Raw genomic sequence first — 27,926 nt, forward strand, 5'->3', positions numbered from 1 at the left:
AAATTGCACTTAATTTTCTATAGACATTTCAGGTTGTTCACATTTGTTCAGGTTATTCACATTTTATTGTTAAAGGATAGTTTGTTAATGTAAATTTTCATAATTTAGTGTATTTTCATAATTTAGTGTTTTTTACACTAAATCAAAGAGAAAAAATTGATGTTGTCATTATTTATAGGTTATTATGATATTATTTTTGAGTTCGATGCCCTAACTTGCACTTTGCAAATTCATCCCGTGGGCCAGAATGGAACCTTTGGCGGGCCGATTTTGGCCCCCGGGCCACATGTTTGACACTTGTGCATTACAGGGTTAAAGTCAGAGTCAGATAAGCATGTAATATTCATGTGCTGTGTTGATCACCTGTCATAGTCTCCATTACAGAGCGCTCGTACGGGGATGGTAAACGACTGCCACACTGGGTTCAGATTGTTCTTGACCACCTCGGTCTTATGGCAGATGGTGAACCTGAAACACAGAAAGGCAGCTCAACATGTGGAGGCACTTCTGTTCATGAAATACACACCGACAGATGCCGGAATAAACATAAAAGGTGTCACAGAGACGTAGAAAGGGTTTGATCTGCGCTGCCTTTAGAACACTCCCCTGAGTAAAGAACCCTTTTATGTGCATCTACAGTTTTACTTTCCTTGTCGGTGTTCAAAGGTACAGATACACACCGACAGACCCTTGTGTATGTGCTGCCGTAAATCTGCTGCAGAGACAGCGGAAACAACCACCGCTCAAACGGGGGTTTGATTCTGAACGCTGTGTCTGAAATATTGAAGGACGCAGTAAGTACAGATTAGAGTTTTCTGTCTCAGTGTCAAGAAAATCGGTTCGTTCTTCATCTGACGGGCAGAGAAGCTTTCAGGCACCTTCTGGGACTGGATGGAACAGAAATCTGCGATTGGATTTTCTCTGGCTGTCGTAGAGCGGTGACAGGAGTCCCACACTGACCAGACCAGGGGTTCTCAACTGGTGGGTCACGGACCAAAAGTGGGTCTCATACCTGTTTTCAGTGGGTTGTGGTCCTTTGTTTGGGCAAAAAATAATGTTGTTTTTTGTTTTGTTTTGTTTTGTTTTGTTTTTAATTCTATTTAGTGCCCGACAAAATATTGTGACAGACGTAACAAAGATAAACAAACAAACAAAAGAGAATGCATAAGACACAGACATTAAGCAAAACCAAAGGAAGGTTCTAATGGGACCAAATACATATATTTGGTATCTTCATTACCCTTGATTTTCTACATGACAATAAAAAAGTTTGAAAAATTTTATTTAAAAAAAATAATAAAGTCTTGTTGTGTCCTCCAATAACACACTAAGGTTGAGTGAACTATGAAAGGTTAACTTTCTGACCTGTGTCTTGGACTGGTTATCACTGTGTGTGTGTGTGTGTGTGTGTGTGTGTGTGTGTGTGTGTGTGTGTGTGTGGTTATTTATGTTTGTTTGTTTTTTTTTTCTTTTGTGCGGGTTTTGCATACCCAGGTGGAAACAGAAGACAGAATGAGAATAAAACTGCCAGTCTAAGTAAAAGGGTTAAAGGACTGGGGTATACAGAAGTGAGAAATCAGAAAAGGGTTTTAAATAATAGTATAGAAAGAAGCTTAGGGGGAAAAGAAAATAAAAACATTAAAATAAAAGTAAATAAAAAATTAATAATAATAATAATAATAATAATAATAATAATAATAATAATAATAAATTAATAAATACCCCCCCCCCCCCCCCAGCAAAGTCAATAATCCCAAATACAATAATAGCGACAACCTTTTCTGTCTTTATCCTTCTCTCTCCCAAAAAATAATGTTAATAAAATTTTACCAGCATTGGACAAAAACCTCAGTGGGTTTAATTCTTGAAGAAGTACGGAGCTCCTTTGGTGACGTGTGAGAAAAAAAATAATGCGCGGTGCATAACTGGAAGTTCCTGACTTGTTGGTGTGTTGCTCTGGACAGTTGTGGGTTTGCTGGTATTCTGTCTAATTCATTCTGCAATAATGGATAATTTGGTGTTATTCAAAGGCAGCAAATGCGTTACTGTGTAGGAGGACAACATGACAACTGAAAAAATGGTCCGGATCTTCCAGGTATTGTTGTTTAGTTTAATACAGTGGGTCCATGGGAGACAGTCTAAGGAGAAGACACTTAAGTAACATATGAAGAAGTCAGGAACTTCAAACAGATATCAAAAATGTCAACATGAATCCCCACATTTGGTCCATTTGATTATTTCCAATTTTTAATTTGTGCGTACAATCAAAAGAATGAAAAACAACTCGGTTTTTGATTTTTGATTTGTACATGAATAATGAAATAAGTCATTTTTTCATTTTCTGATTGTGGATTCTCAGTTGAATATGAAAAGAATGAATGATACATGGATTCCTGAACTAAAACCAGTTCAACAACCTTGATTGTTAATATCTTCAGTGTAATTTTTGCCCATATTCTTCCCCTGGGCTGTATCGGAACCTTTGTCGGGCCGTTTTTTGCCCCCCAGCTGCATGGTGTACACAATTTTCCGTTGCTTCAACAAACACACTTGACAAACACACACTTACGTTCCATCCTCGTTGCTCCGGTAAAAGACCAGGAACGGGTCGGACTTGCCGAAGAAATCCTTTTTGTCCAGCTTGTTGGCGCAGAACTGCATGGTGGCGATATCCTGGAAGAAGGACACATGACATTTACATCTACTGACATGGATTCCATTCTCACTTCGCACAGTGAATATTCTTGGGTTTATTTTTCCTTGAAAGACTGAACTGCTTTTAGACGAAGGCCTTCACACACCAGGGACATTTTTCATGTGATTAATTCATGCATCCTTATAACTCTTCCATGCTTTTATGTCACACACTACTCGAATATGAAACAGTATTTTATTTTATTTGGGACAAGATTTTATAAGATTTTCATAGGCGCCGCCTATGAGGTGGTACGACTGGTTACCTATGGAGTGCTATAATGCTCCATCGTCGTTCCACCCCCCAACCCCCCAGGCACTGCTGGGGGGGGGGGGGCAGGAGGCTCATGAGGACAAAAAGGGGCATTTGTTCAAAAAAGGTTGAGAACCACAGATTGCAGTGCACTGTTGCTGGTAGAAACCACCTGTAATTTCATGAACAGCTGGTGTAATGACAATAAAGCTTATTCTATTCTATTCTATTCTATTCTATTCTATTCTATTCAACTCTACGCTACTCTATTCTATTCTATTCTATTCTATTCTATTCTATTCTATTCTATTCTATTCTATTCTATTCAACTCTCGTCTACTCTACTCTACTCTACTCTACTCTACTCTACTCTCAGTTTGGAATTGTCCATACAAGGTCAGAACTGTCGCAGTTTAGTCTGTATCCACAAACAGCCCCTCAGTAAAGATAATACCATCACATCATAACTTTATGGTATGTTAAATGTTTACTTTCATAATCAAACTTCATTCTTTCACTGCAGAGTTGTGTCTAGTGGTAAAAACAATGATAATGCTTCTATTTTTAGCTAATGCTAATGCTAACTTACTGAAAACCTAAACACTTCTAATAAGGACATGTTTTACTGAAGACCACCAGGTAATTTCAGCTACTGTTTAATATTAGAATGTATTTTCTTTGGTTTAAAACATTAATCAGAATGTCACATAATGTAAATACAAAATTAGCCCGTTAACATCCCTGCATGTGCTTTCTCTGTGGGTTCTTCTCTGAAACTGGTCCTAAAAACAGGACAGAAGGGGTTTAAAAATTCAAACCAGATGTAGACGAATGTTATGAAGCAGGTTTGGAAGCACTTTGGGTCTATTTTAAAAATAAATACATACTGAGATAAAAGAGAAACTATTTTTCAGATAAAACGCATTTTTATATTATTTTACATTATGTTTAATTCAAAAATCTGCATGTAACACAATCAAAAGGACACGAAAATTATGTGCTACTATTTTTTTTAATATCTCTTTATTCTCTCACAGGTACATTTTAGGAATTGAGCTAATTATTCAAGGCAGAGTGTTTCACAAAAATGACCGCTGTTGCAAAATCATTCGCAATTTATTTGTGTTTAAATGTTCAGGTTCCGCATGTATCACCAGTGGACACGATAGGTTCCACATCAAACCTGGAATGAGACTGAGATTGATGTAAAACCCACATGTGTGGATTAGAAAAACCACTAGGATCCACACATTGAACACAGTGTCTTTATTTAAAGTCTATAGAAGACCATTTACACATGTTTTCACATCTAATGCACTGACACCTAGGGAGATTTAATGTCCATATTTGGGTCCTATTTTTGGCACCAATATTTGATTAAAAATTCTTTAATTATGGGATGGCTCAGAGTAAAAGTATAATTTTATTGCATTTATCTGAGGTCATCATTAGGTCCATCCTGGGGGGAAATATGTCTACATTTACCTTTTGTTATTGGGTCTAAAAAGATGGAAAACTACAGAAACGTATTAAATTCACACAAAAAAGAATTTAATTCTGCTCTGTTTTCCTGAATTAACAAGATACTGGTTTCTGAAAAATTTTAAATTCGGCTCTGTTTTTCTGAATTAATGAGATAATTATCTTGTAACAACAGAGCCAAATCTTTACTTTTCCAGAAAACAGTATCTCGTTAATTAGGAAAAACAGAGCTGAATTTAAATTTTTTCAGAAAACAGTATCTTGTTAACCTGTTTAACCCTGACCATATTTTCAGGGGAAAAACGCCTAAAAAGACATATCCAAAGTAAATGAAGAATTACTTATAATACTTATGATAATAAGGTTCATATGGATGTTCTTGGTGTCTATGGACATTTACAGACCTCACAGAATCTATTCCCATTGTCTAAAATATTGTATCTATTACTACGCCTGAGTAAACTGTAACAAACTAAAAGAGAAATTAGAATTTTTTTTATCCTCACCTGTTTTTTTTTCGGCTGGATTGACGATGATATGCATAAATTAATTGTTTGTGTTGGAGATTTTAATAGCGTATATTTCACCCCACAAAGATTAAAAATCATGTTTGAACATTAAAGTTTGCACTAAAATACACTTTTGATGTACTTTTATTAACATTAGGGTCTAAACTTTGAGCAAAAGTTGAAAAAAACATCCATTGTCCTGATTTATTATATTTTTATAGTAGATGAATATTAATATAATGTTTTCGGCCCGCCGGCGGACTGATAGGGCTAAAGGGGTTTAATTAGGAAAAACAGAGCCAAATTTTTATATTTTTTTTAAAAAGCAGAATCTCGTTAATTTGGAAAAACAGAGCCAAAATTATATTTTTTCAGAAAATAGTATCTCGTTAATTCAGAAAAACAGAGCCAAATTTTATTTTTTTGTGTTAATGTAATACGCTTCTGCAGAAAAGTGCCAGATACTAAAATAAACCCAGTTTCATAGAAGCACCCGTATGTATTTGCACAAAGAGTTCTTGCATTTTTATTCAGGATGTCAAGCGGAAATCTTTACATTTTTGCATTTCCTACCTCGTCGTTAGTTGTAAATACCTGTTTGTATGGATATTTAATGGTTCACCACCTGAACAGGAACATTTCTAGTCCCCGTCCTCCCACATTGTAGTCTACAAAGGGTATAATTAGTTTTCAAATAAATGTGCTAAATCTTTAAGGGCCGAGCAACATCAGACACATGCTCCCATTAGCTGTCGACACTTTATCTGTTACATTTCCACTGTTTATTCTCAGTGAAGCCCTGAAACTACTGTACATAGTCTGTAGTTTTTTGTTTGTTTTTTTTCTCATAACCCATGTAATAAATGTGTTACATGTGTTTATGGACATGCATGACAATGAGGCGTTTCCAGTGACTTTGTCTTCATCTGATCACTGTAGAAATAACTTTAATTTTGATTTAATGAGAAGATAGCGAAGGTGCCCATCTGACAGAAACACAGGATTCCCTTGCTGAATCATTTTTCCTCGTCATGAATAAAGATCGCATTAATGTGCATAATTAACTCAAGGTGATGCTTTCAGGGTCAGTCGGGTGATTTTATCGCTAATGTCCTGGTCATGATTCAAGGAGAAGAAAGAAAAAAAGTCTATTGATGTGATAATGACACACACGCGATGACCTCATTTATCTGAAGTACAGTAAATGAACATAACATTTCATCCGTCGTCGTTAACATCCACTTCTAATAACTCTGTGGAACAAGGCTCCGTTTGTTCACCGTTTTGACCGACTGGGATCAGATGTCGACAATGAGTTTCATCAGCCATACGTTGAATATATTCACCCTCATCATCATAATGGAACCGAAAAGCCTACTTCAGTTTGGTTCTTATGTTAAAATAGTTTTTTGTGAATGCAAAACAGCAAATAACGGCAGAAAACCCCATTTAAAACATAAACTAAGCATCATAAGCATCACTTAACATTTTCCCAACCTTTCTGTTTGCACTGATTTATCAGAATCTCATTACTTTGTCGGCTTGTTTGCATTTTTATGTCACCTTTTGTGCTGTAGAGACACTTACAAAGCACTTACGAAAAGAGGTTTATTCAAATATAAGTACTACTAGAATATTTCTGTAGATGAGTTTGTTGGGAACAATGCGCCATTAACTATGATAAATTATTTACTGTATTTATTGCATTTCTTGTATTATGTGAGATTGATTGTTTTAATGATATGTCAGACATGTATACTTCTGTTGTAAATCAAATTGCTCTTCAGGAATATTAAAGATTTGTCAGTTCAATTCAATTCAGTTCAATTCAATATCTTTATCAAGTCAACTTTCTATGTATTTATCCGAGACATAGTTAAAATTTTACGAATTTTATCAAAAAGGTAGATAGATAGATAGATAGATAGATAGATAGATAGATAGATAGATAGATAGATAGATAGATAGATAGATAGATAGATAGATAGATAGATAGATAGATAGATAGATAGATAGATAGATAGATAGATAGATAGATAGATTTACTTTATTCATCCCCTAGGGTAAATGCAAAATATAAAATGCAGTCACTGCTCCACAAACACAGCCATACCACATCAATACACAATAAATAAATAAATCCAGAGTAAAAGGGTCAACTATAATAGAAGTATATGATAAAAATAAGATGCTTTATCTAACATTATATATAATTACCATGTTACCTTATTTTTGCACATAACTATCACAAGTCTCTTTTCCACCGATCCTCAAATTGTGCAAATATAACTTGTGCATAAAAATTTGCCTAATGGAAAAATGACAGTTTTGCCAAAAGTCTCATTTTTTGATTAAAAATGTTTGTGCTGGCAAGAGGTGACGCCATTGGTATATCACAAAAACTGAAATGGAAAGACCTTTTCTACAACTAGAGTCACCTGAATAAAAAAAAAACAAAAAAAAAACGATGTTGACGGACGTTACAACAAGAGAAGAAGAAGAGTTTTAAAAGAAACATGTGTCAGTATGTGTGGACACACCAGGAAACCCATCATTTTTAATTTAGTACCAGATAGAGGGGTAATATAAAATAATAATAATGAATATATCTGTAAATCAACACCATATTTATGTTTGTCGACATGTTTATGAAATGACTTCTCGTGTCATCTCGCAATAATAAATAAACAAATCATCGCATTTGTGATTTAATGGAAAAACCGACATTACACACTTCTGTTTTTTCAACATTTAGTAAATATTGGTAAAGTTTTGCTCAGATGTCCAATGGAAAAGCGACTACAGTTTTCTTTAATCGTTCTATATTGTTGTTTCTATTTGTTCCTTGTAAGGTCTCTTAAATAAAATGTCTTACTCTTATTCAAATGATGCTGTTTTTATTTGCATATAGTGACGGATTCAGACCCAAGCAGAGCATTTACAGTTTATGTAGACCACAGGGAAATGTAGGAAAAGGAAGAATGCCATTAAAAAAAAAAAAAAAAAGCTAAATATCAATCCTTTAAAATAAAAGTCAAGTCCACTGAACTCACAGTGATACTCACGATCCAATCTAAATCTGGTATCCGATTATATTTTTGTCAGTAGGGAAACTGCTCCGATATCTGCCGTTTCCCACTTCAATAGAACGTCTCTGACATAAATGAGAATGAAGTTGAACTCATAGTGAATAAAAAAAACAGGCATTAAACTGACAATGACAACCTGATTAATCCAACAGAATGTCCCACAAAAGCATCAGGACAGGGGTAGACCTCTAAAAGCACACTTCACAACCATAACCGTCAAATATCATGTCATAAAACAAGAGGATTCTCATTATGTAATACTGTCATCACTGACTGAAACTACAATCTGCACTGACTGCTCTAAAAACTGGCCTAGAGGTATAATTAGTACTTAGAAATGTACTTTGCAGTATTTGAGGCAGGCCCTGGAATCCACATTCTGCCTTGTTCCAGTTGATGCGCCACAACTGAGCATGCTCAGTCACCCTCCTGTACACAACAAGAAATGACTGGATTTCTTTGTATTTACGGTCAAACACCCTTTGTTTTCTTCAGTTTCTTGTTCATTTTAATGCCTGGTCCAACTAAAGGTCCATTTGTTTGGACAAATATAATGATAACAACAAAAATAGCTCATAATAGTTTATTTCAGAGCTCATATCTGTCCATTTAACATGTTTTCTTGATAATAACCAAAACCCGTCAGTTTCTTACATCAGTATCTATGGCAGGCTCATCAAATGGCAGACCTCGGTCCAGACCCAGACCCAGTGATGGTTCTGTCCAGACCCGTGACCAACCTCTGATAAATTCATGAGAACAGATCATTTTCATGAGGTATTTTTATCCGACGGTGGCGGCTATAGACACTGGGTGCTCCTACTCCAGATAATGTGACAATAGCTTCACTCAGATGAGCCAATCAAATCGCTTGTTTATCCTGCGTTATGACCCTGGGTCATAATTTGTCTATTTGTGTTTATATGTATATATGTTTTCTGTACACTGTAAAAAAAAAACAAAATGGTATTATTCCGGCAGCAGGGGTGCTGAAAAAATACAGTTAAATAACAAAAAATAACCATCTCATAAAAATACGCTAATTTTCCATAATTAAATTACAGTTTTTTTGCCCTAACTTTACATGAAAGGGTTAAATCAGATTTGAAAAATGTATACAATTTACTGCAAAAATAACACAATGATGCTTAACAAACCTTTTCAAAGACTTTAAAAGTGAATATTGATTCCAAATATTAGGTATAGAAAATTAAAATTGTAATAAATTAAAACTATATTCAAATATCTGACATAAAAGCAGATCTTTACGTAGGCGTTTTCTCCAGTTCATACTTTTATTCACGTTTGTTTGCTCTGGTGTTAAACCATCATATCTCCGATTGTATTTGCTCTATCAACACTGAATAAAAAGTGAGAGAGTGTTTCAAGTCTGCACTTTTAAATGCAGTTGTCCCCAGTGGTCTATGTGACCGACTTCTGATGCTTCGACGTGTTAAAATGTCATGTGATTCAGTCATGGGGCCGTGACCGTGGAGCCCTAAGGGTTAATAAAATGAAAATGAGGTTTTTCTGTTTTCCGTCAGATCTCATATGAAGTCACACAAAGCTTTTTCTTCCTCTTCCTGTTTATTTTTACATGTTTGTCTAATCAACTGTGCGCTTCTCTTTAACCTACATGAATATTAAATGACACAAACAACTAAATGGCCCGTGTGTGTGTTCATGAACCCCTTCAGGACGGTGGCCTCGCTGCCGTACCCTGCAGTCTGAGCTGATCCATATGCATGATACGCATCAGAAGAACATCCTGCTGTGTGTGCAGTACAGCAGAGGCGTCCTCATGTTCACGTCTTCTGCATGGATGTAATTGTATGTTTACATCTGAAAGTGCTGTAAAGCTGCTGAGCTTCTGCCTCTGACTGGAGCGTCTGATTATTACCCACCGTGGCAAGAAGAGTGAACTTTAAGACCGCATAAATAATTCATGAGCACCTCTCATCATCATCGTCACTTTGAGGGAAAAGTTAATAATTCACTTTCTTTCCACTTGATGCGGACGACAAATATTCTGAAGTCGGTGCAGCCATTGAAGTTCACCCAGACGGAGTTAAAAATGGAAACACACCGACGGGACTGTCATGAATTCTGAATGCAGCTCTTAAGCCTTTATTGGCTAAGTGACTATTTTTGGTCACTTTTGCATACATTACAAGACAGTGATAGTAACAGTTCCAGTGAGGACACAATCTGAGGTCCAATGTGGTCTACAGGGTCTGTAAGGTCCAATGTGGTCTCCAGGGTCTATAAGGTCCAATGTGGTCTCCAGAGTCTGTAAGGTCCAATGTGGTCTCCAGGGTCTATAAGGTCCAATGTGGTCTCCAGGGTCTGTAAGGTCCAATGTGGTCTCCAGAGTCTGTGAGGTCCAATGCGGTCTCCAGGGTTTGTCAGGTCCAATGTGGTCTCCGGGGTCTGTCAGGTCCAATGTGGTCTCTGGGGTCTGTAAGGTCCAATGTGGTCTCCAGGGTCTGTAAGGTCCAATGTGGTCTCCAGGGTCTATCAGGTCCAATGCGGTCTCCAGGGTCTGTAAGGTCCAATGCGGTCTCCAGGGTCTGTAAGGTCCAATGTGGTCTCCAGAGTCTGTGAGGTCCAATGCGGTCTCCAGGGTCTGTCAAGTCCAATGTGGTCTCCGGGGTCTGTAAGGTCCAATGTGGTCTCCAGGGTCTGTTAGGTCCAATGTGGTCTCCAGAGTCTTTAAAGCCCAGTGTGGTCTCCAGGGTCTGTTAGGTTCAATGTGGTCTCCAGGGTCTGTAAGGTCCAGTGTGGTCTCCAGGGTCTGTAAGGTCCAATGTGGTCTCCAGGGTCTGTAAGATCCAATGTGGTCTCCAGGGTCTATAAGGTCCAATGTGGTCTCTAGGGTCTGTCAGGTCCAATGTGGTCTCCAGGGTCTGTTAGGTCCAATGTGGTCTCCAGAGTCTTTAAAGTCCAATGTGGTCTCCAGGGTCTGTTAGGTCCAATGTGGTCTCCAGAGTCTTTAAAGTCCAATGTGGTCTCCAGGGTCTGTTAGGTTCAATGTGGTCTCCAGGGTCTGTTAGGTTCAATGTGGTCTACAGGGTCTGTAAGGTCCAATGTGGTCTCCAGGTCTGTTAGGTCCAATGTGGTCTCCAGGGTTCTGTCGGTCCAGTGTGGTCTCCAGGGTCTGTAGGTCCAATGTGGTCTCCAGAGTCTGTGAGGTCCAATGCGGTCTCCAGGGTTTGTCAGGTCCAATGTGGTCTCCGGGGTCTGTCAGGTCCAATGTGGTCTCTCTGGGGTCTGTAAGGTCCAATGTGGTCTCCAGGGTCTGTAAGGTCCAATGTGGTCTCCAGGGGCTATCAGGCCAATGCGGTCTCCAGGGTCTGTAGGTCCAATGTGGTCTCCAGGGTCTGTAAGGTCCAATGTGGTCTCCAGAGTCTGTGAGGTCCAATGCGGTCTCCAGGGTCTGTCAGGTCCAATGTGGTCTCCGGGGTCTGTCAGGTCCAATGTGGTCTCCAGGGTCTGTTAGGTCCAATGTGGTCTCCAGAGTCTTTAAAGCCCAGTGTGGTCTCCAGGGTCTGTTAGGTCCAATGTGGTCTCCAGGGTCTGTAAGGTCCAGTGTGGTCTCCAGGGTCTGTAAGGTCCAATGTGGTCTCCAGGGTCTGTAAGATCCAATGTGGTCTCCAGGGTCTATAAGGTCCAATGTGGTCTCTAGGGTCTGTCAGGTCCAATGTGGTCTCCAGGGTCTGTTAGGTCCAATGTGGTCTCCAGAGTCTTTAAAGTCCAATGTGGTCTCCAGGGTCTGTTAGGTCCAATGTGGTCTCCAGAGTCTTTAAAGTCCAATGTGGTCTCCAGGGTCTGTTAGGTTCAATGTGGTCTCCAGGGTCTGTTAGGTTCAATGTGGTCTACAGGGTCTGTAAGGTCCAATGTGGTCTCCAGGGTCTGTTAGGTCCAATGTGGTCTCCAGGGTCTGTCCGGTCCAGTGTGGTCTCCAGGGTCTGTAAGGTCCAATGTGGTCTCCAGAGTCTGTGAGGTCCAATGCGGTCTCCAGGGTTTGTCAGGTCCAATGTGGTCTCCGGGGTCTGTCAGGTCCAATGTGGTCTCTGGGGTCTGTAAGGTCCAATGTGGTCTCCAGGGTCTGTAAGGTCCAATGTGGTCTCCAGGGTCTATCAGGTCCAATGCGGTCTCCAGGGTCTGTAAGGTCCAATGCGGTCTCCAGGGTCTGTAAGGTCCAATGTGGTCTCCAGAGTCTGTGAGGTCCAATGCGTCTCCAGGGTCTGTCAAGTCCAATGTGGTCTCCGGGGTCTGTAAGGTCCAATGTGGTCTCCAGGGTCTGTTAGGTCCAATGTGGTCTCCAGAGTCTTTAAAGCCCAGTGTGGTCTCCAGGGTCTGTTAGGTTCAATGTGGTCTCCAGGGTCTGTAAGGTCCAGTGTGGTCTCCAGGGTCTGTAAGGTCCAATGTGGTCTCCAGGGTCTGTAAGATCCAATGTGGTCTCCAGGGTCTATAAGGTCCAATGTGGTCTCTAGGGTCTGTCAGGTCCAATGTGGTCTCCAGGGTCTGTTAGGTCCAATGTGGTCTCCAGAGTCTTTAAAGTCCAATGTGGTCTCCAGGGTCTGTTAGGTCCAATGTGGTCTCCAGAGTCTTTAAAGTCCAATGTGGTCTCCAGGGTCTGTTAGGTTCAATGTGGTCTCCAGGGTCTGTTAGGTTCAATGTGGTCTACAGGGTCTGTAAGGTCCAATGTGGTCTCCAGGGTCTGTCCGGTCCAGTGTGGTCTCCAGGGTCTGTAAGGTCCAATGTGGTCTCCAGAGTCTGTGAGGTCCAATGCGGTCTCCAGGGTTTGTCAGGTCCAATGTGGTCTCCGGGGTCTGTCAGGTCCAATGTGGTCTCTGGGGTCTGTAAGGTCCAATGTGGTCTCCAGGGTCTGTAAGGTCCAATGTGGTCTCCAGGGTCTATCAGGTCCAATGCGGTCTCCAGGGTCTGTAAGGTCCAATGCGGTCTCCAGGGTCTGTAAGGTCCAATGTGGTCTCCAGAGTCTGTGAGGTCCAATGCGGTCTCCAGGGTCTGTCAAGTCCAATGTGGTCTCCGGGATCTGTAAGGTCCAATGTGGTCTCCAGGGTCTGTTAGGTCCAATGTGGTCTCCAGAGTCTTTAAAGCCCAGTGTGGTCTCCAGGGTCTGTTAGGTTCAATGAGGTCTCCAGGGTCTGTAAGGTCCAGTGTGGTCTCCAGGGTCTGTAAGGTCCAATGTGGTCTCCAGGGTCTGTAAGATCCAATGTGGTCTCCAGGGTCTATAAGGTCCAATGTGGTCTCTAGGGTCTGTCAGGTCCAATGTGGTCTCCAGGGTCTGTTAGGTCCAATGTGGTCTCCAGAGTCTTTAAAGTCCAATGTGGTCTCCAGGGTCTGTTAGGTTCAATGTGGTCTCCAGGGTCTGTTAGGTTCAATGTGGTCTCCAGGGTCTGTAAGGTCCAATGTGGTCTCCAGGGTCTGTAAGATCCAATGTGGTCTCCAGGGTCTGTAAGGTCCAATGTGATCTACAGGGTCTGTAAGGTCCAATGTGGTCTACAGGGTCTGTAAGGTCCAATGTGATCTACAGGGTCTGTAAGGTCCAATGTGGTCTACAGGGTCTGTAAGGTCCAATGTGGTCTCTAGGGTCTGTCAGGTCCACCTGTGCTTTGTTCGGTTCCATGAAGTAATGGAACTAATGTAAGGAATGATGTTCAAAGGGGTCATGTGGATGTGGACAGGGGTCTGGACCAGCACGCATGGGGGTCTAATGCCGTGTTTCCACTATGTGGAAACGGCTCGACTCGGCTCGACTTGGATACCAGGTCCTATTCCTGGAGACTGTTTCCATTACAGGACACTACACACTTTACAGTACCTGGTCGTCATAGCGATGTGGTGCGTTACGTCCATGTCGTCTGCTCAGAGTCGCTGATAAACTCGCTCGTTGCGTGTTGTCTCATCAAACTCATGCAGAATTTTTACGTCGGCCACCAAAGACTGAAGCTCCTGACTGAATGGTGTAGTTTTCCAGACTGTCATCATGTGGATTCACCTCCTGTTCTATTTACTGTGGGTAAGGGCGGGTCACAGAGACGACTCTGACCAATCAGTGATCGCCAGTGTTTACACGTCATCTTTTAGTATCTGGTCCCCAGTCCTGGAACCTCAGCGGAGGTGATACCAAAAAACTAGTACCAGGTACCAGATTCCAGGTCCTCTTTTGTAATGGAAACGCAAAAAGGCCGAGTCAAGTCAAGTTGAGTCGGTACCAAGTAGTGGAAACACGGCATAATGGGACCAAAGGAAGGTTCTAATGGGACCAAATACAGGTTCTAATGGGACCAAAGGAAGGTTCTAATGGGACCAAAGGAAGATTCTAATGGGACCAAATACAGGTTCTAATGGGACCAAAGGAAGGTTCTAATGGGACCAAAGGAAGGTTCTAATGGGATCAAATACAGGTTCTAATGGGACCAAAGGAAGGTTCTAATGGGACCAAAGGAAGGTTCTAATGGGACCAAAGGAAGGTTCTAATGGGATCAAATACAGGTTCTAATGGGACCAAAGGAAGATTCTAATGGGACCAAATACAGGTTCTAATGGGACCAAAGGAAGGTTCTAATGGGACCAAATACAGGTTCTAATGGGACCAAAGGAAGGTTCTAATGGGACCAAAGGAAGGTTCTAATGGGACCAAATACAGGTTCTAATGGGACCAAAGGAAGGTTCTAATGGGACCAAAGGAAGGTTCTAATGGGACCAAATACAGGTTCTAATGGGACCAAAGGAAGGTTCTAATGGGACCAAAGGAAGGTTCTAATGGGATCAAATACAGGTTCTAATGGGACCAAAGGAAGGTTCTAATGGGACCAAAGGAATGTTCTAATGGGACCAAAGGAAGGTTCTAATGGGATCAAATACAGGTTCTAATGGGACCAAAGGAAGATTCTAATGGGACCAAATACAGGTTCTAATGGGACCAAAGGAAGGTTCTAATGGGACCAAATACAGGTTCTAATGGGACCAAATACAGGTTCTAATGGGACCAAAGGAAGGTTCTAATGGGACCAAAGGAAGGTTCTAATGGGACCAAATACAGGTTCTAATGGGACCAAAGGAAGGTTCTAATGGGACCAAATACAGGTTCTAATGGGACAAAAGGAAGGTTCTAATGGGATCAAATACAGGTTCTAATGGGACCAAAGGAAGGTTCTAATGGGACAAAAGGTTCTAATGGGACCAAAATCAGGTTCCTTTCACATTACAAGTGTTTTTCTTGTATTTTTTTTTTAAATATATACACTTCTTGGATTTTATTTATTTATTTATTTATTTATTTATTTATTTATTCATTCATTCATTTATTTATTTTGGCCACTTGCAGGTAAGGAACCAAATATGGCATCTTAATTGCCCTTGATTTTCTACATGACAGTAAAAAAGTTTGAAAAATTTCATTTAAAAAAAAATAATAATAAAGTCTTGTTGTGTCCTCCAATAACACACTAAGGGTGACTGAACTATAAAGGGTTAACTTTGTGACCTGTGTCTTGGACTGTTTATCACTCTGTGTGTGTGTGTGTGTGTGTGTGTGTGTGTGTGTGATACTAACTCTGCAGTTACTGAGCTCCTCAGCTGTGAAGATGATGGTTCCACATTTTTTCCCAGGGATCCCACTGAAAGAAAACAGAAAGAAAGAAAACATAAAGTTACCTAAAGGATGCAGCACAAATTTGAATTTCAAATTTGAGTGAAATGATAAATGAATGTGTAAATTGTTTAACCCTTTAACCCCTGATATGTCTGTGGTGACACGTTCTAAATGAAGGACTTATTTTAAATATTCATATAAATTCAACCGTTTGCTCAATAGTTAAAAATAATAGACCTTGTTCTTTCCATAGACATCTGAGCATGCTCAGTTCACCCCCCACCATCTGTGGAATGATGGGTAAAACACAGAGCAGTGAGTGAGACCGACTCACGATAAAAATAGACGGTTTGGGCTTTTTTTTTTTTTTTTTTAATTTTCCTTGTGTTTTTTTGTTTTTCCCCTTGTTTCCAGTGCTGTGGTGATTTTTTTTTTTTTTTTTTTTTTTTTTTTACTGTGTTTTTACCGTGGAACTGCTTTATTTAAAAAAAGGGCCCAAAAACTAAAACTAGTGGACCCAAATTCAAACACTTGTTGCTTATTTTGTTTTATTATAATTTTTTTTTTTTTTTTTAACTTAATTTTACTCCATTTTTTTTTTTTTTGCATATTTTTTCATGCTATATTGTAAATATTTTGTCTGTTTTGTTCAGTCAGTGCTTATTTTGTTTTTCGAAATTTAGTTTTTATTCATTATTTTTTCTTCAATTTTGTTCAGTTTGTGGCTTATTTTGTTCATTTTACTTATTATTTTGTTGGTTTATTATTCATTTTTGTTCATTTTACTGATCACTTTGGCTGTTTTTGTTCATGTCGTTGCTTATTGTATTCTTTTTTGTTTACTTCAGTTTAGTAAATTTTTTGCATATTTTTTTCATGTTATTTTGTAAAAATGTTATTTGTTTTTGTTCATTTCATTGCTTATTACATCCGCCAAGGAGGTTATGTTTTTGCCAGGGTTTGTTTGTCTGTCTGTCTGTTTGTTTGTTTGTCTGTCTGTTAGTGTGCAACATAACTCAAAAAGTTATGGACAGATTTGGATGAAATTTTCAGGGTTTGTTGGAAATGGGATAAGGAAGAAATGATTAAATTTTGGGGGTGATCGGGGGTGGGGGGGCCCACAGGGGGGGCCCACAGGGGGGGCCACTGATCAGCCTTGGCGGAGGTCTGCGCTCTCCGAGTGCTTCTAGTTTTGTAAATATTTTATTTGTTTTTGTTCATTTAGATACTAATAGTTTATTTTTCTATATTTTGTTTTATTATTTTTCTTCAATTTTGTTCAGTTTTCACTTATTTTGTTCATGTTATTTATTATTTTGTTGGTTTATTTTTCATTTTTGTTTTTTTTATTGATCACTTTGGCTGTTTTTGTTCATTTTGTTGCTTATTCTTTTTTGTTTATTTAATTTTAGCCAATTTTTTTGCACATTTTTTTCATGTTATTTTGTAAAAATGTTATTTGTTTTTGTTCATTTCACCACTCATTTTGTTTGTTTTTCTAAATTTAGTTTTTTGATTTTATTATTTTTTCTTCAATTTTGTTCAGTTTTCACTTATGTTGTTCATGTTACTTATTATTTTGTTGGTTTATTATTCATTTTTCAACATCTTAAATCTCTTACTGATGTGCATTCTAGTGCTTTATTTAGTCCAAACCTGTCAAACTTCAACTCCTCTCTTAGTTTTTTTTCTGTTATTCCACCCTGTTTGACCCTAGAACGCTGCAGCAAATGACGTGGTGTATATTTACAGGAATTAAAAACAGGAAATTAAAGGTGGAATTTTAATGCCTTCTATGTTGTTGTATTTGATGCGTCCAAACAACAGGATTAGAGCCTTTAAGACGGACGCCTCCTGCTGCACATCCTCGACCGTCACATCCATATGCTTGACATGGATGAGATGCAGGGTGGGAGGTTTTCTCTAAAGCAGGTGAAGAGTCTGAGTAAACAGAGCTAAAAGAAGCACTAGGAAGGAACTTCTTTTACCTCTTGAAAAGACTTGTGTAAAATGTTCTCTCCTTGACAGCTTTAGACCTCTGATGAAAGCATTTCAGTGTCGGTGGGTTTTTCACAGCTCACTCTCCGGAAGAAAATGTTGCTTCAAACCACAGATACATTAAACCGGAAACCATCCGACTCCGAGCAAAAGTTCATTTGGCGTTGCAGATCAGACTGGTTTTACTTTCATATAGCAGACTGAGCTCAAGAAATGGCCTTGGATGTCACACCAGTTCTTATGGCATTTGACGTGCTATACCGACGCATTTTCCACCTTTTATTTATTTATTTATTTATTTATTTAATAGGGACAGTGCATATTAACCCTTTCATGCATCATGGTCACTACAGTGGACAGCTGTTCTCTTGCATATTCATGGGTTTTGTTGTTTTAGTTCCATATCAGCCAATATAGTGGACGCTTATGCATCATCCCAAACACTGCAATTCATACCATTACACTAACTTTGCTGTTCTAGAGAAACCCGATCAGCACGAACATGTTTTAGAGTAAATCAATTGCTGATTGTTATTAGACTATAATTAACAGTTTTCTTATATAAAAAGTTTTTTTTTTTTTATTCCATACTATCTCCATGAAGTGAGTAACAACTAGTATTAGTGTGCGCTAAAATGTGAGAAAATGGCATTAAAAATGTGTTTATTTCATAGTTTTCATACAGAATATCAATTTCTAATGATAGGCTATAAATAATTGTTTCTTTGCTTCAAAAATTAAACGCATGGTGTCCAGCTGAGTGGACATTTTTGTAACTCCATGAAAAATAGGTTCATAAAAAAGTTTCAATTGCATTGTTTTTTTAATGCCTAAAGGGGAATAAAATTACTCAAGAACAAAATATTGACTAAGGTTCTCATAATTCATGCATGAAAGGGTTAATGAACATCTACAACAATTACAGCTGTAAATATGCCAGATTGCACTGTAAACCCGGATAAGTAGAGTTTACTCAAAAAATTTTAGGCAAGTGATTGTGTAACAGAGTTAAGGTATGTGGTGTAGGATTCCACTTGCCATCGCAGACTTTTGTTGTGTTCATCACAATTTTATTTTGGGACATGAACGCCACACCCCTGCACACCGGGGTCATGCACCCTGGGAGATAGCAGCAGTTTTGCTGTCCTTTTCTCCTGGTGAGTGCACGCATGTTGGTCCTGTCTTTATTTTACATTTTTTTTATTTTCTTTATGTCTTATTTGAATGAGTGTTATGTACCGTTGTGTTAGTGTCATGATTGGCTTTCTGTGGGCTGAGTATGGGTTTTTTTTTAATTGCAATGTTCTTTATGTACAGGGTGGGGAAGCAAAATTTACAATGAACATTTAGTTGTTTTTTCTCAGCAGGCACTACGTCAATTGTTTTGAAACCAAACATATATTGATGTCATAATCATACCTAACACTATTATCCATACCTTTTCAGAAACTTTTGCCCATATGAGTAATCAGGAAAGCAAACGTCAAAGAGTGTGTGATTTGCTGAATGCACTCGTCACACCAAAGGAGATTTCAAAAATAGTTGGAGTGTCCATAAAGACTGTTTATAATGGAAAGAAGAGAATGACTATGAGCAAAACTATTACGAGAAAGTCTGGAAGATACTATTAAAGAAGAATGGGAGAAGTTGTCACCCGAATATTTGAGGAACACTTGCGGAAGTTTCAGGAAGCGTGTGAAGGCAGTTATTGAGAAAGAAGAAGGACACATAAAATAAAAACATTTTCTATTATGTCAATTTTCTTGTGGCAAATAAATTCTCATGACTTTCAATAAAGTAACTGGTCATACACTGTCTTTCAATCCCTGCCTCAAAATATTGTAAATGTTGCTTCCCCACCCTGTATGTTCGTGGTATGATTGTGGAGTTAGCTAACTGTGATTTTTTTTTTTTTTTTTATGTTTTTTTTTAATTATTATTTTTAGCCTCATACAGACGGACTGCATGATTTTCATGACATATCATTTTTGTGTGTGCCAGATTAAACGGAAATGGAAGGAAAAAAAAGATTGTGTGGAAAGTCTTTCACAACATATATGTACAGCCGCTACAACTGCACTTAAATGATTTGAGTCATGATCGACTAATCAATTGGTTTAAGTAGGTGCAACTTTAATGCTAAAAGTATTGAACTTAAACTATTAAGTAGAAAACACTAAAAGACAAGTTATTTGTACTTTAAATCTGTTGTAAAATCAACCCCACTATCCAACCATTCAACTCAGCATTTTAGGTTACACTGACTAATTTTCTCAATTGCAGCCAGATTAATTTATCATTGATTAAACAACTTTTTTTTACGTTAATCAAACTCAAAATCCTAGTCCTGACCAAGATAGTTACAAAATTATTCAACTTAATATATTGTAGCATGATTGGAAGTTAAGTCAATGTCATTTGCCAGAACAGGAAGTGCTTTTAATTTGACATGACATTAAGATTTCCATTGTATAATAACAGTCTTAGATGAACAGGAAAGCCATAGTTCTTCCTATGGCTCTGACTCATGGTGCAGCTCCACATAAACACTGCCATCCACACATTAAATCCAAATTAACACTAACACCCTCAACCCTGCTAAACCCCTGCACAGAAAAATAACACATTTACAACAACATGCCCAATACCCACAATGCAATGCAAAGATAAAAAGGTGTGGTCATGACTAAAACTTAGTGATTTAATTCTATTCAACTTAAACTTTTTCGTACTTTCAACTATGTCTACAAATTAGTAGAATATACTGAACATTTTACAGTAACATCATAAAACTTAAACCATTTAAGTGCATTGTAATTAAAGCATTTTAGTAAATGCAAATTCCGGGCTTATAGTCCCTAGGCAGGTGACAGAAAGGACACTTGACAAAAAGGCAAAATATTGTAAAAGACCTCCTAAAAAGACAGTAGATAGAAATGCAAAACATCCTAAAAACACACAGAACAACACAGTGAGGACGATCTACTGATGGTCACAGGTTTGGTTTTCCTTCATCCAGTTTAAGTTGTGATTTGAAGGAGGCATATGATTGAGTCTCTTATGTTGAGCGGTAAACTGTTCCAATATTCAGTCCCAGTGACTGAAAATGTAGTTTGTCCAAAAGTACAGGGTGGGGAAGCAAAATTTACAATATTTTGAGGCAGGGATTGAAAGACAGTGTATGACCAATTAGTTTATTGAAAGTCATGAGAATTTATTTGCCACAAGAAAGTTGACATAATAGAAAATGTTTTTATTCTATGTGTCCTCCTTCTTTCTCAATAACTGCCTTCACACGCTTCCTGAAACTTGCACAAGTGTTCCTCAAATATTCAGGTGACAACTTCTCCCATTCTTCTTTAATAGTATCTTTAAGAAAGTCGACATTACTGTATGATGTTCTATTGGTAGCATGTTCTAAAAAGCCCCAAATAGCAGAATCCAGAGGGTTTAGATCTGGGCTAGAAGGCGGCCATAAACATGATTCCCAAAAATTGCTAAAGTTGGATTTGTTGCTGTTGTCAACAAGTGTTTCGGTGTTCTTGTGTAAGATTTTAACTTCAAATCATATTTTACTGCATTTCTAACGGTCTTGTTGTCTACCTCAAGTTCAATTGCCATTTTTCTCATGGATTTGGTTGGATCCTTTAGGATTTTGGATTTGACAGCTTTCATAAAAGCTTTGGTACATTTTTTGTTGCTTCCTCCACTTCCAGACTTTCTCGTAATAGTTTTGCTCATAGTCATTCTCTTCTTTACATTATAAACAGTCTTTATGGACACTCCAACTATTTTTGAAATCTCCTTCGGTGTGACGAGTGCATTCAGCAAATCACACACTCTGACGTTTGCTTTCCTGATTACTCATATGGGCAAAAGTTTCTGAAAAGGTATGGATAATAGTGTTAGGTATGATTATGACATCAATATATGTTTGGTTTCAAAACAATTGACGTAGTGCCTGCTAAGAAAAAACAACTAAATGTTCATTGTAAATTTTGCTTCCCCACCCTGTGGTGCGCCTGCGTGGCACCTCACAGTCTCCTGGAGCTGTGGCCCTGGTTACCATCCCACTGACAGAGCGGGGTTTGATCAAATCTGTCAAAGGAGGAGGGGCAAGTCCATGCAAGACTTTATATATCAGGCAAGCATTTTTGAAATTCACAAAATTATTCAAATTAAGAAATTTATATTTATCTAAAACAATGCAGTGGTGAAAATTAAATGTTTTTTTTTTTGTTTTTTTTTTAATTAAATATTTTTATGGCTTTTTTAAAAAGTGATTCTATGGGTTTGAGTAATGTGCCAGCAGCAAGTGACCAGGAAGTTAGTTTAGTTAGTTTTATAAGCACACAATACAGTTTCAGTTAGTTATCGTTTTTGTCTTCTAATTATAGTTTTTATTTATTTCAGTTAATGAAAATGGTTTTACAATTCTAGTTTTCGTCATTTCGTTAGTTTTCGTTAACGATAAAACCTTGCTACCAAGAAGAAAATATGGAGTCATTATTTTTTGTAGGTTCTTATGGTATTATTTTACTTTAGATCAAATTGATCTGTATGTAGAACCTGAGCTAAAATGAGTTCCACAGCCTTGACTGTGGAATTTTTGCACTTTGCAAATTCATCCCACGGGCCACATTGGAACCTTTGGCGGGCTGCATTTGGCCCTGGGACGCATGTTTGAGACCCCTGCTTTAGAGTCAGATGACACCAGTCCATTTTCTGTGACCCAACCCACCTAGCACAAGGGGGTCAGCCCATAGTTTGAAGATTTACAAGTTTACAAGGATTATAAAAGTGATGTGCGCTGGAATATCTGGATCCATTTCCTGCTTGGGGTGTGGATTATATTTTGTTTGTGGTCAGATCAAGTCAAAAATAAGTTTATAAAAAGGAGACCTAAAAGAATCCGGACTTATTCTTACAGCTTCCAACAAAAGAACATGTTAACAAATTATTGCCTCTGTTTGCTGTTTTCGGTCTGGCTCTTGGTTTCCATAAATTAAGCCTCCACATGAAGCTTATCTTAAATAGAAAACAGACTCGTGTAGACCTTGAACACCCACTTTTATCTTAAACAGAAACATGGATGGATACATTGCCAATCTTGTGTCTGATCTCCTGGTTCCTAATTGCTCTCCCGGGGACATCGAAGCTTTCATTTGGTGATGAATTACAGAACATCCTCAGTAATTGTAATGAAATTGGATTTGGATTAGAAAGCACGGCCAGAAGTCATTTCTCAAAGTGAGGCGTCCCCCGGCAGATCAGAGCCCAGCGCTGCCGTTTCCTCTGCCGACAGTGAAAGTGATGCTTTGGAGCTGCTTTTGTTCTTATTACTTCACAGAATGTCACAAAAACACTCCCTCTGAACAAACAGACATGCTTTTAGGTATGTCCTCCTCCTCCTCCTCCTCCTTCTTCTTCTATTCACCTTTTTTAAACTGTTTGTTAGAAATCTGTCCAGACTGCAGAGGGTTTTATTTGGAAGCAGACTGACTGTAAACAGTGTCATTACAAAGATGTAAGACAGCAGCTCCAGACAGTGTGACCTGAGACACACCTGAGATTAAAAAAAAAAGAAAAGAGTAATAGTGTCGAAACTATTCCAGCGAAGTATTGAAGACCTATGAGACTCTGAGAATCATGAAGATAAATTCCACTATTTTCTTGTAGAGCTACATGTAAATGAACACAAACAATGAATCGAACATAACGGCCTGGTGGTGTATCAATGTGCTTATACAGTATGTACATCATATATTATATATTACCTTATATTTGTTTATTAATTACATTGGTAACACTTTATAATAAGCACAAACTATGAAGCATTAGTTAAGCACTGACAAATACTGAATTCATCATTTATAAAGCATATTTCTGACATGAATGCTCATTAGTACATGGTTTATAAAAGTCTTTAAGCCTTGCCAACCTTTAAATCTAATTTGTAAAGGCTTTATATGTCATAGTAGTGCACACTTTAGATGAGCTCACACCATATACTTAATTAATGAGTAGTAAATGCTTTATAACTACCTGAAATAATGGATTCCTTTATTAATAACTGTTCATAGGACATCTATTGGAAAATAAATGTGTGAGTTAGTATAAAATACCCACTAACATATCCACTAACCATTAGTACATGTCTGAATAGTGTATTTTCAAGCATAAATGCACATCATAACTGGTTTGTAAGCGATGCAATACACAAATTTTAAATGCTGAATCCATAATTTACAAAGTATGAAAATGCAATCATTAAGCATATTGTAGATTAGCTTATTAATGATGAGTACAATATTTATTACTGTGCTTATAAACCATATATTAATGAGTATTCATGTCAGAAATATGCTTTATAAATAATGAATTCAGTATTTATTAATCCTTAACTAATGTACTTATTAATGATGAGTAAAATATTTATAACTGTGCTTATAAACCATATATTAATGAGTATTCATGTCAGAAATATGCTTTATAAATGATGAATTCAGTATTTATTAATGCTTAACTAATGTACTTCTTAATGATGAGTAAAATATTTATAACTGTAACCCATATATTAATGAGTATTCATGTCAGAAATATGCTTTATAAATAATGAATTCAGTATTTATTAATGCTTAACTAATGTACTTATTAATGATGAGTAAAATATTTATTACTGTGCTTATAAACCATATATTAATGAGTATTCATGTCAGAAATATGCTTTATAAATGATGAATTCAGTATTTATTAATGCTTAACTAATGCTTCTTAGTGTGTACTTATTATAAAGTGTTACCAATATATTTTTTTCTAATCACATCCACACATTCTTCTTTCGTGTAGAAGTACGGATACTTTTGTAAAAAAAAAAAAAAAAAAAAAAAAAAAAAGGGTAAAGTATTAATTTAAAGGTGCGGGAGACTTTCGTGACCAATTTTTTATCAAATCTGTCAAACCTCAGTCATATCCTCAGTATCATGAATCTGTAAGTCTGTCTGTCATTACTCACTTGAATCTGTTGCGACGTGCACTGACAAAATTCGGAGGATGCCCGAGTTCCCTCCCAGCTCTGTTTGTAAACACATGGTTTGTTTATGGTGGATGGCACTAAGAAACTGTTCACCGTAATGCAAGAGATTCAGGTGAGTAATGACAGTCAGACTTACAGATTCATGATACTGAGGATATGACTGAGGTTTGACAGATTTGATGAAAAATTGGTCACGGAAGTCTCCCACAGTTTTAACTTCTTGACTGTGAGAAAAGTGAAAATGTACAGGTTCTGAATTGTTCTCATAACATAAAAGTTGTCTGGTTGTTTCGATGTAAAGTTAATGAACCTCACATTAACCCTGAAAGACCCAAACGTCCACCTTTAACCTAAACCATCTACTGATCTAAACTGTTTAATACCTGTTGATATAATCTAGTCGTTTCCAAACTTTTTTGGCCCGTAACCCCATTTTAACATCACAAATTTCTGGCGACCCCAGACATTCAGAAGGGAGACTTTTTTTTTTTTTTTTTTTTACTAAAATTAATTTGTTTTTGATCCTGTAATAGTTTTCTATCCTATGTTTCAAATACAGGTAAATTTTAGAGGACATTTAGTCTATAGAATGTATATTATTGTGGACAGAGGCAGTAAATCCAGGTGTAGATTACTGCACAAAGGGAGAATTGGATTTTTCTTGGTCAGGATATGTGCAGTCAGTCCAGCTTGGATTTACAAGGCTGACAATTAATACTGAACAAATAAAAACTCAAACTATGAATTATGAAAGAGCTGCAGCATCTGAAACTGACCACAATGAACATGTGACAGATAAACAGAACCACAGTGCTGCAGTTTCACACTCACAGTTTGTCTGCTATGGATTGGGATTGGCTCTGTCAACTCAACACAGATTTTTTATTAAGAAGTTTTAGTTTTTATTTTTATCAACTACTAGAAATGTCAGGCGACCCCAAGGTTGAAAAACACTGGACTAATCCTATCAATCCATGTCAGTAATTCGTTTAAAATACAGTTCTTCATCTTTTCATGGTCATCAGATATGACCCATTTGGATGTTCAGAGGCTCTGTAGTTACCATGGAAATACTGTCATCTTCTACAACATTGATTCACCAGTAAAACCCATGGAGTTGGATCAATGACAGTGGATGGAGATGCTTGTTTTTATGTATGTTAATGATATATTTTATGATAAAAGTCACTTTTTCTTAAGTTTTCTCTGTTTTTGATATAATAACCCTCAAATGTAATATCAGAATGATTAAAGTACATGATCTATAATCAAATATAGAAAAATACCAGATTTTCACTGAAAACTGCAAAAACACAGAAGATAATGTTATAATAAATGGTGATAAATCACTTAACCCTTTCATTCATTAATTGTGAGAACCTTAGTCAAGATATTTGTCTTGAGTGTTTTTATTCGTCTTTAGGCATGAAAAAAACAATGCAATCAAGGTTTTTTTTTCTGTGGAGTTACAAAAATATCCATGCATTTACTTTTTGAAGTAAAGAAACATGTGTTTAAAACCCAATATCAGAAAGTAATATGAAAACAATGAAATAAAAACATGTTTAATGCTGCTAATCTGATGTCTTCTCACATTTTTAACATATTCTAATGCTATTAATTCCTCACTTCATCGAGATAATGTGCAAAAAAAACCTTCTTGTCTAACAAACAACAATTGATTTACACTCAAACATGTTAGTGCAGATCAGGTTGATCAAGAACACCAAAGTTACAGTAATGGTATGAATGTCAGGATATGAGATGATGCATAAGTGTCCACTGTGTTGGCTGATATGGAACTAAAACAACTAAACCCATGAATATACAAGAGAACAGCTGAAGAATAACTGTCCACTGGAGTGACTTATGCATGAAAGGGTTAAGAAAGGTTCAATCAAAAGAAAACTTCATTTGGGAACTGACACAAAAGTACTGTAGCTCTGGGTTTTTAGGAGTAAAAGTTTTCAAGTCAAACCCAGAAAACAACTTTTCAGAAACCTCTATCATCCGCTTGATAATTCCCCGTGGCTGCAAATCACACTCCGCCACACAACATGACACAGCGATTCGTTCCGTCCACTTGAAGCCGAGCTGAGAGTGGGCCGCCTGATGGGGCAGCGTGATTAAAACGGCGACTCAAGTGTGCTGTCGTAAACATCCGTGACACATACACAGACACGCCCCAACACATGCAAACAATCCATTACGCCCCAGGGATCTGCAGATATTACCACTGTACGCACAAATACTCCATTCTCCTTGAACGCCACTTTCCCGTGTCCTTGAACTGGAGATTCTCCTCGTAGTCTGTTTATTGTTGCTTTCACTGTCTCTTTTGTGAACACAGTCACGTAACCAGGCTGCATGAGGGCAGGTAGAACTCAAACGCCTCCGCTGAAGCCGGTGTCATGTACTGTGTATTTAACTGTAACCGCTCAGCTGGAGCAGACTTTCCCATGTCTGTCATGTTTAACGGTTTCCTTCCAGTGTATTAGTTCCTAATAATCTACGTGATGTTTTATTATGTTGGTTGTTTGTACAGGACAACAGATGCACTGTAAGCCCGGAATTTGTATTTACTAAAATGCTTTAATTACAATGCACTTAAATGATTTAAGTTTTATGATGTAACTATAAAATGTTCAGTATATTCTACTAATTTGTAGACATAGTTGAAAGTACGAAAAAGTTTAAGTTGAATGGAATTAAATCACTCAGTTTTAGACATGACCACACCTTTTTATCTTCGCATTGCATTGTGGGTATTGGGCATGTTGTTGAAAATGTGTTATTTTTATGTGCAGGGGTTCAGCGGGGTTGTGCTGTTAGTGTTCATTTGGATTTAATGTGTGTATGGCAGTGTTTATTGGGCTTTTTGTGTTTGTTTTTGTATTTTTGTAGAGCTGCACCATGAGTCAGAGCCAGAGGAAGAACAATAGATTTCCTGTTCATCTAAGACTATTATTGTATAATGGAAATCTTAATGCCTTATCAAATTAAAAGCACTTCCTGTACAGGTAAACGAGATTAAGCTAACTTCCACTCATGCTACAATATATTAAGATTAAGATGAATAATTTCATAACTATTTGGGTCAGGAATAGGATTTTGAGTTTGATTAACTTAAAAAAAGTTGCTTAATCAGTGATAAACTAATCTGGCTGCAATTGAGAAAATTAGTCAGTGTAACCTAAAATGCTGAGTTGGATGGTTGGATAGTGGGGTTGATTTTACAACA

The 27,926-nt window shown here is 37.7% G+C and overlaps 1 protein-coding gene across 1 annotated transcript in view; it reads right to left on the bottom strand.

Annotated features, from left to right (window-relative positions):
- The window catches only part of LOC115419135 (copine-9-like), a 399,664-nt gene that overhangs the window by 94,338 nt on the left and 277,400 nt on the right, over positions 1-27,926 (bottom strand). The window contains exons 8-10 of the mRNA XM_030133771.1: positions 15,613-15,676; positions 2,570-2,673; positions 364-468 (exon numbers count right to left, since the gene is read on the bottom strand). Of these exons, the coding sequence (XP_029989631.1) occupies positions 364-468; positions 2,570-2,673; positions 15,613-15,676 (273 nt within the window). The remainder of the gene's footprint in view (positions 1-363; positions 469-2,569; positions 2,674-15,612; positions 15,677-27,926) is intronic.

This window comes from Sphaeramia orbicularis, chromosome 5 (assembly GCF_902148855.1).
Source record: "Sphaeramia orbicularis chromosome 5, fSphaOr1.1, whole genome shotgun sequence".
In the NCBI taxonomy this organism is placed as follows: domain Eukaryota; kingdom Metazoa; phylum Chordata; class Actinopteri; order Kurtiformes; family Apogonidae; genus Sphaeramia; species Sphaeramia orbicularis.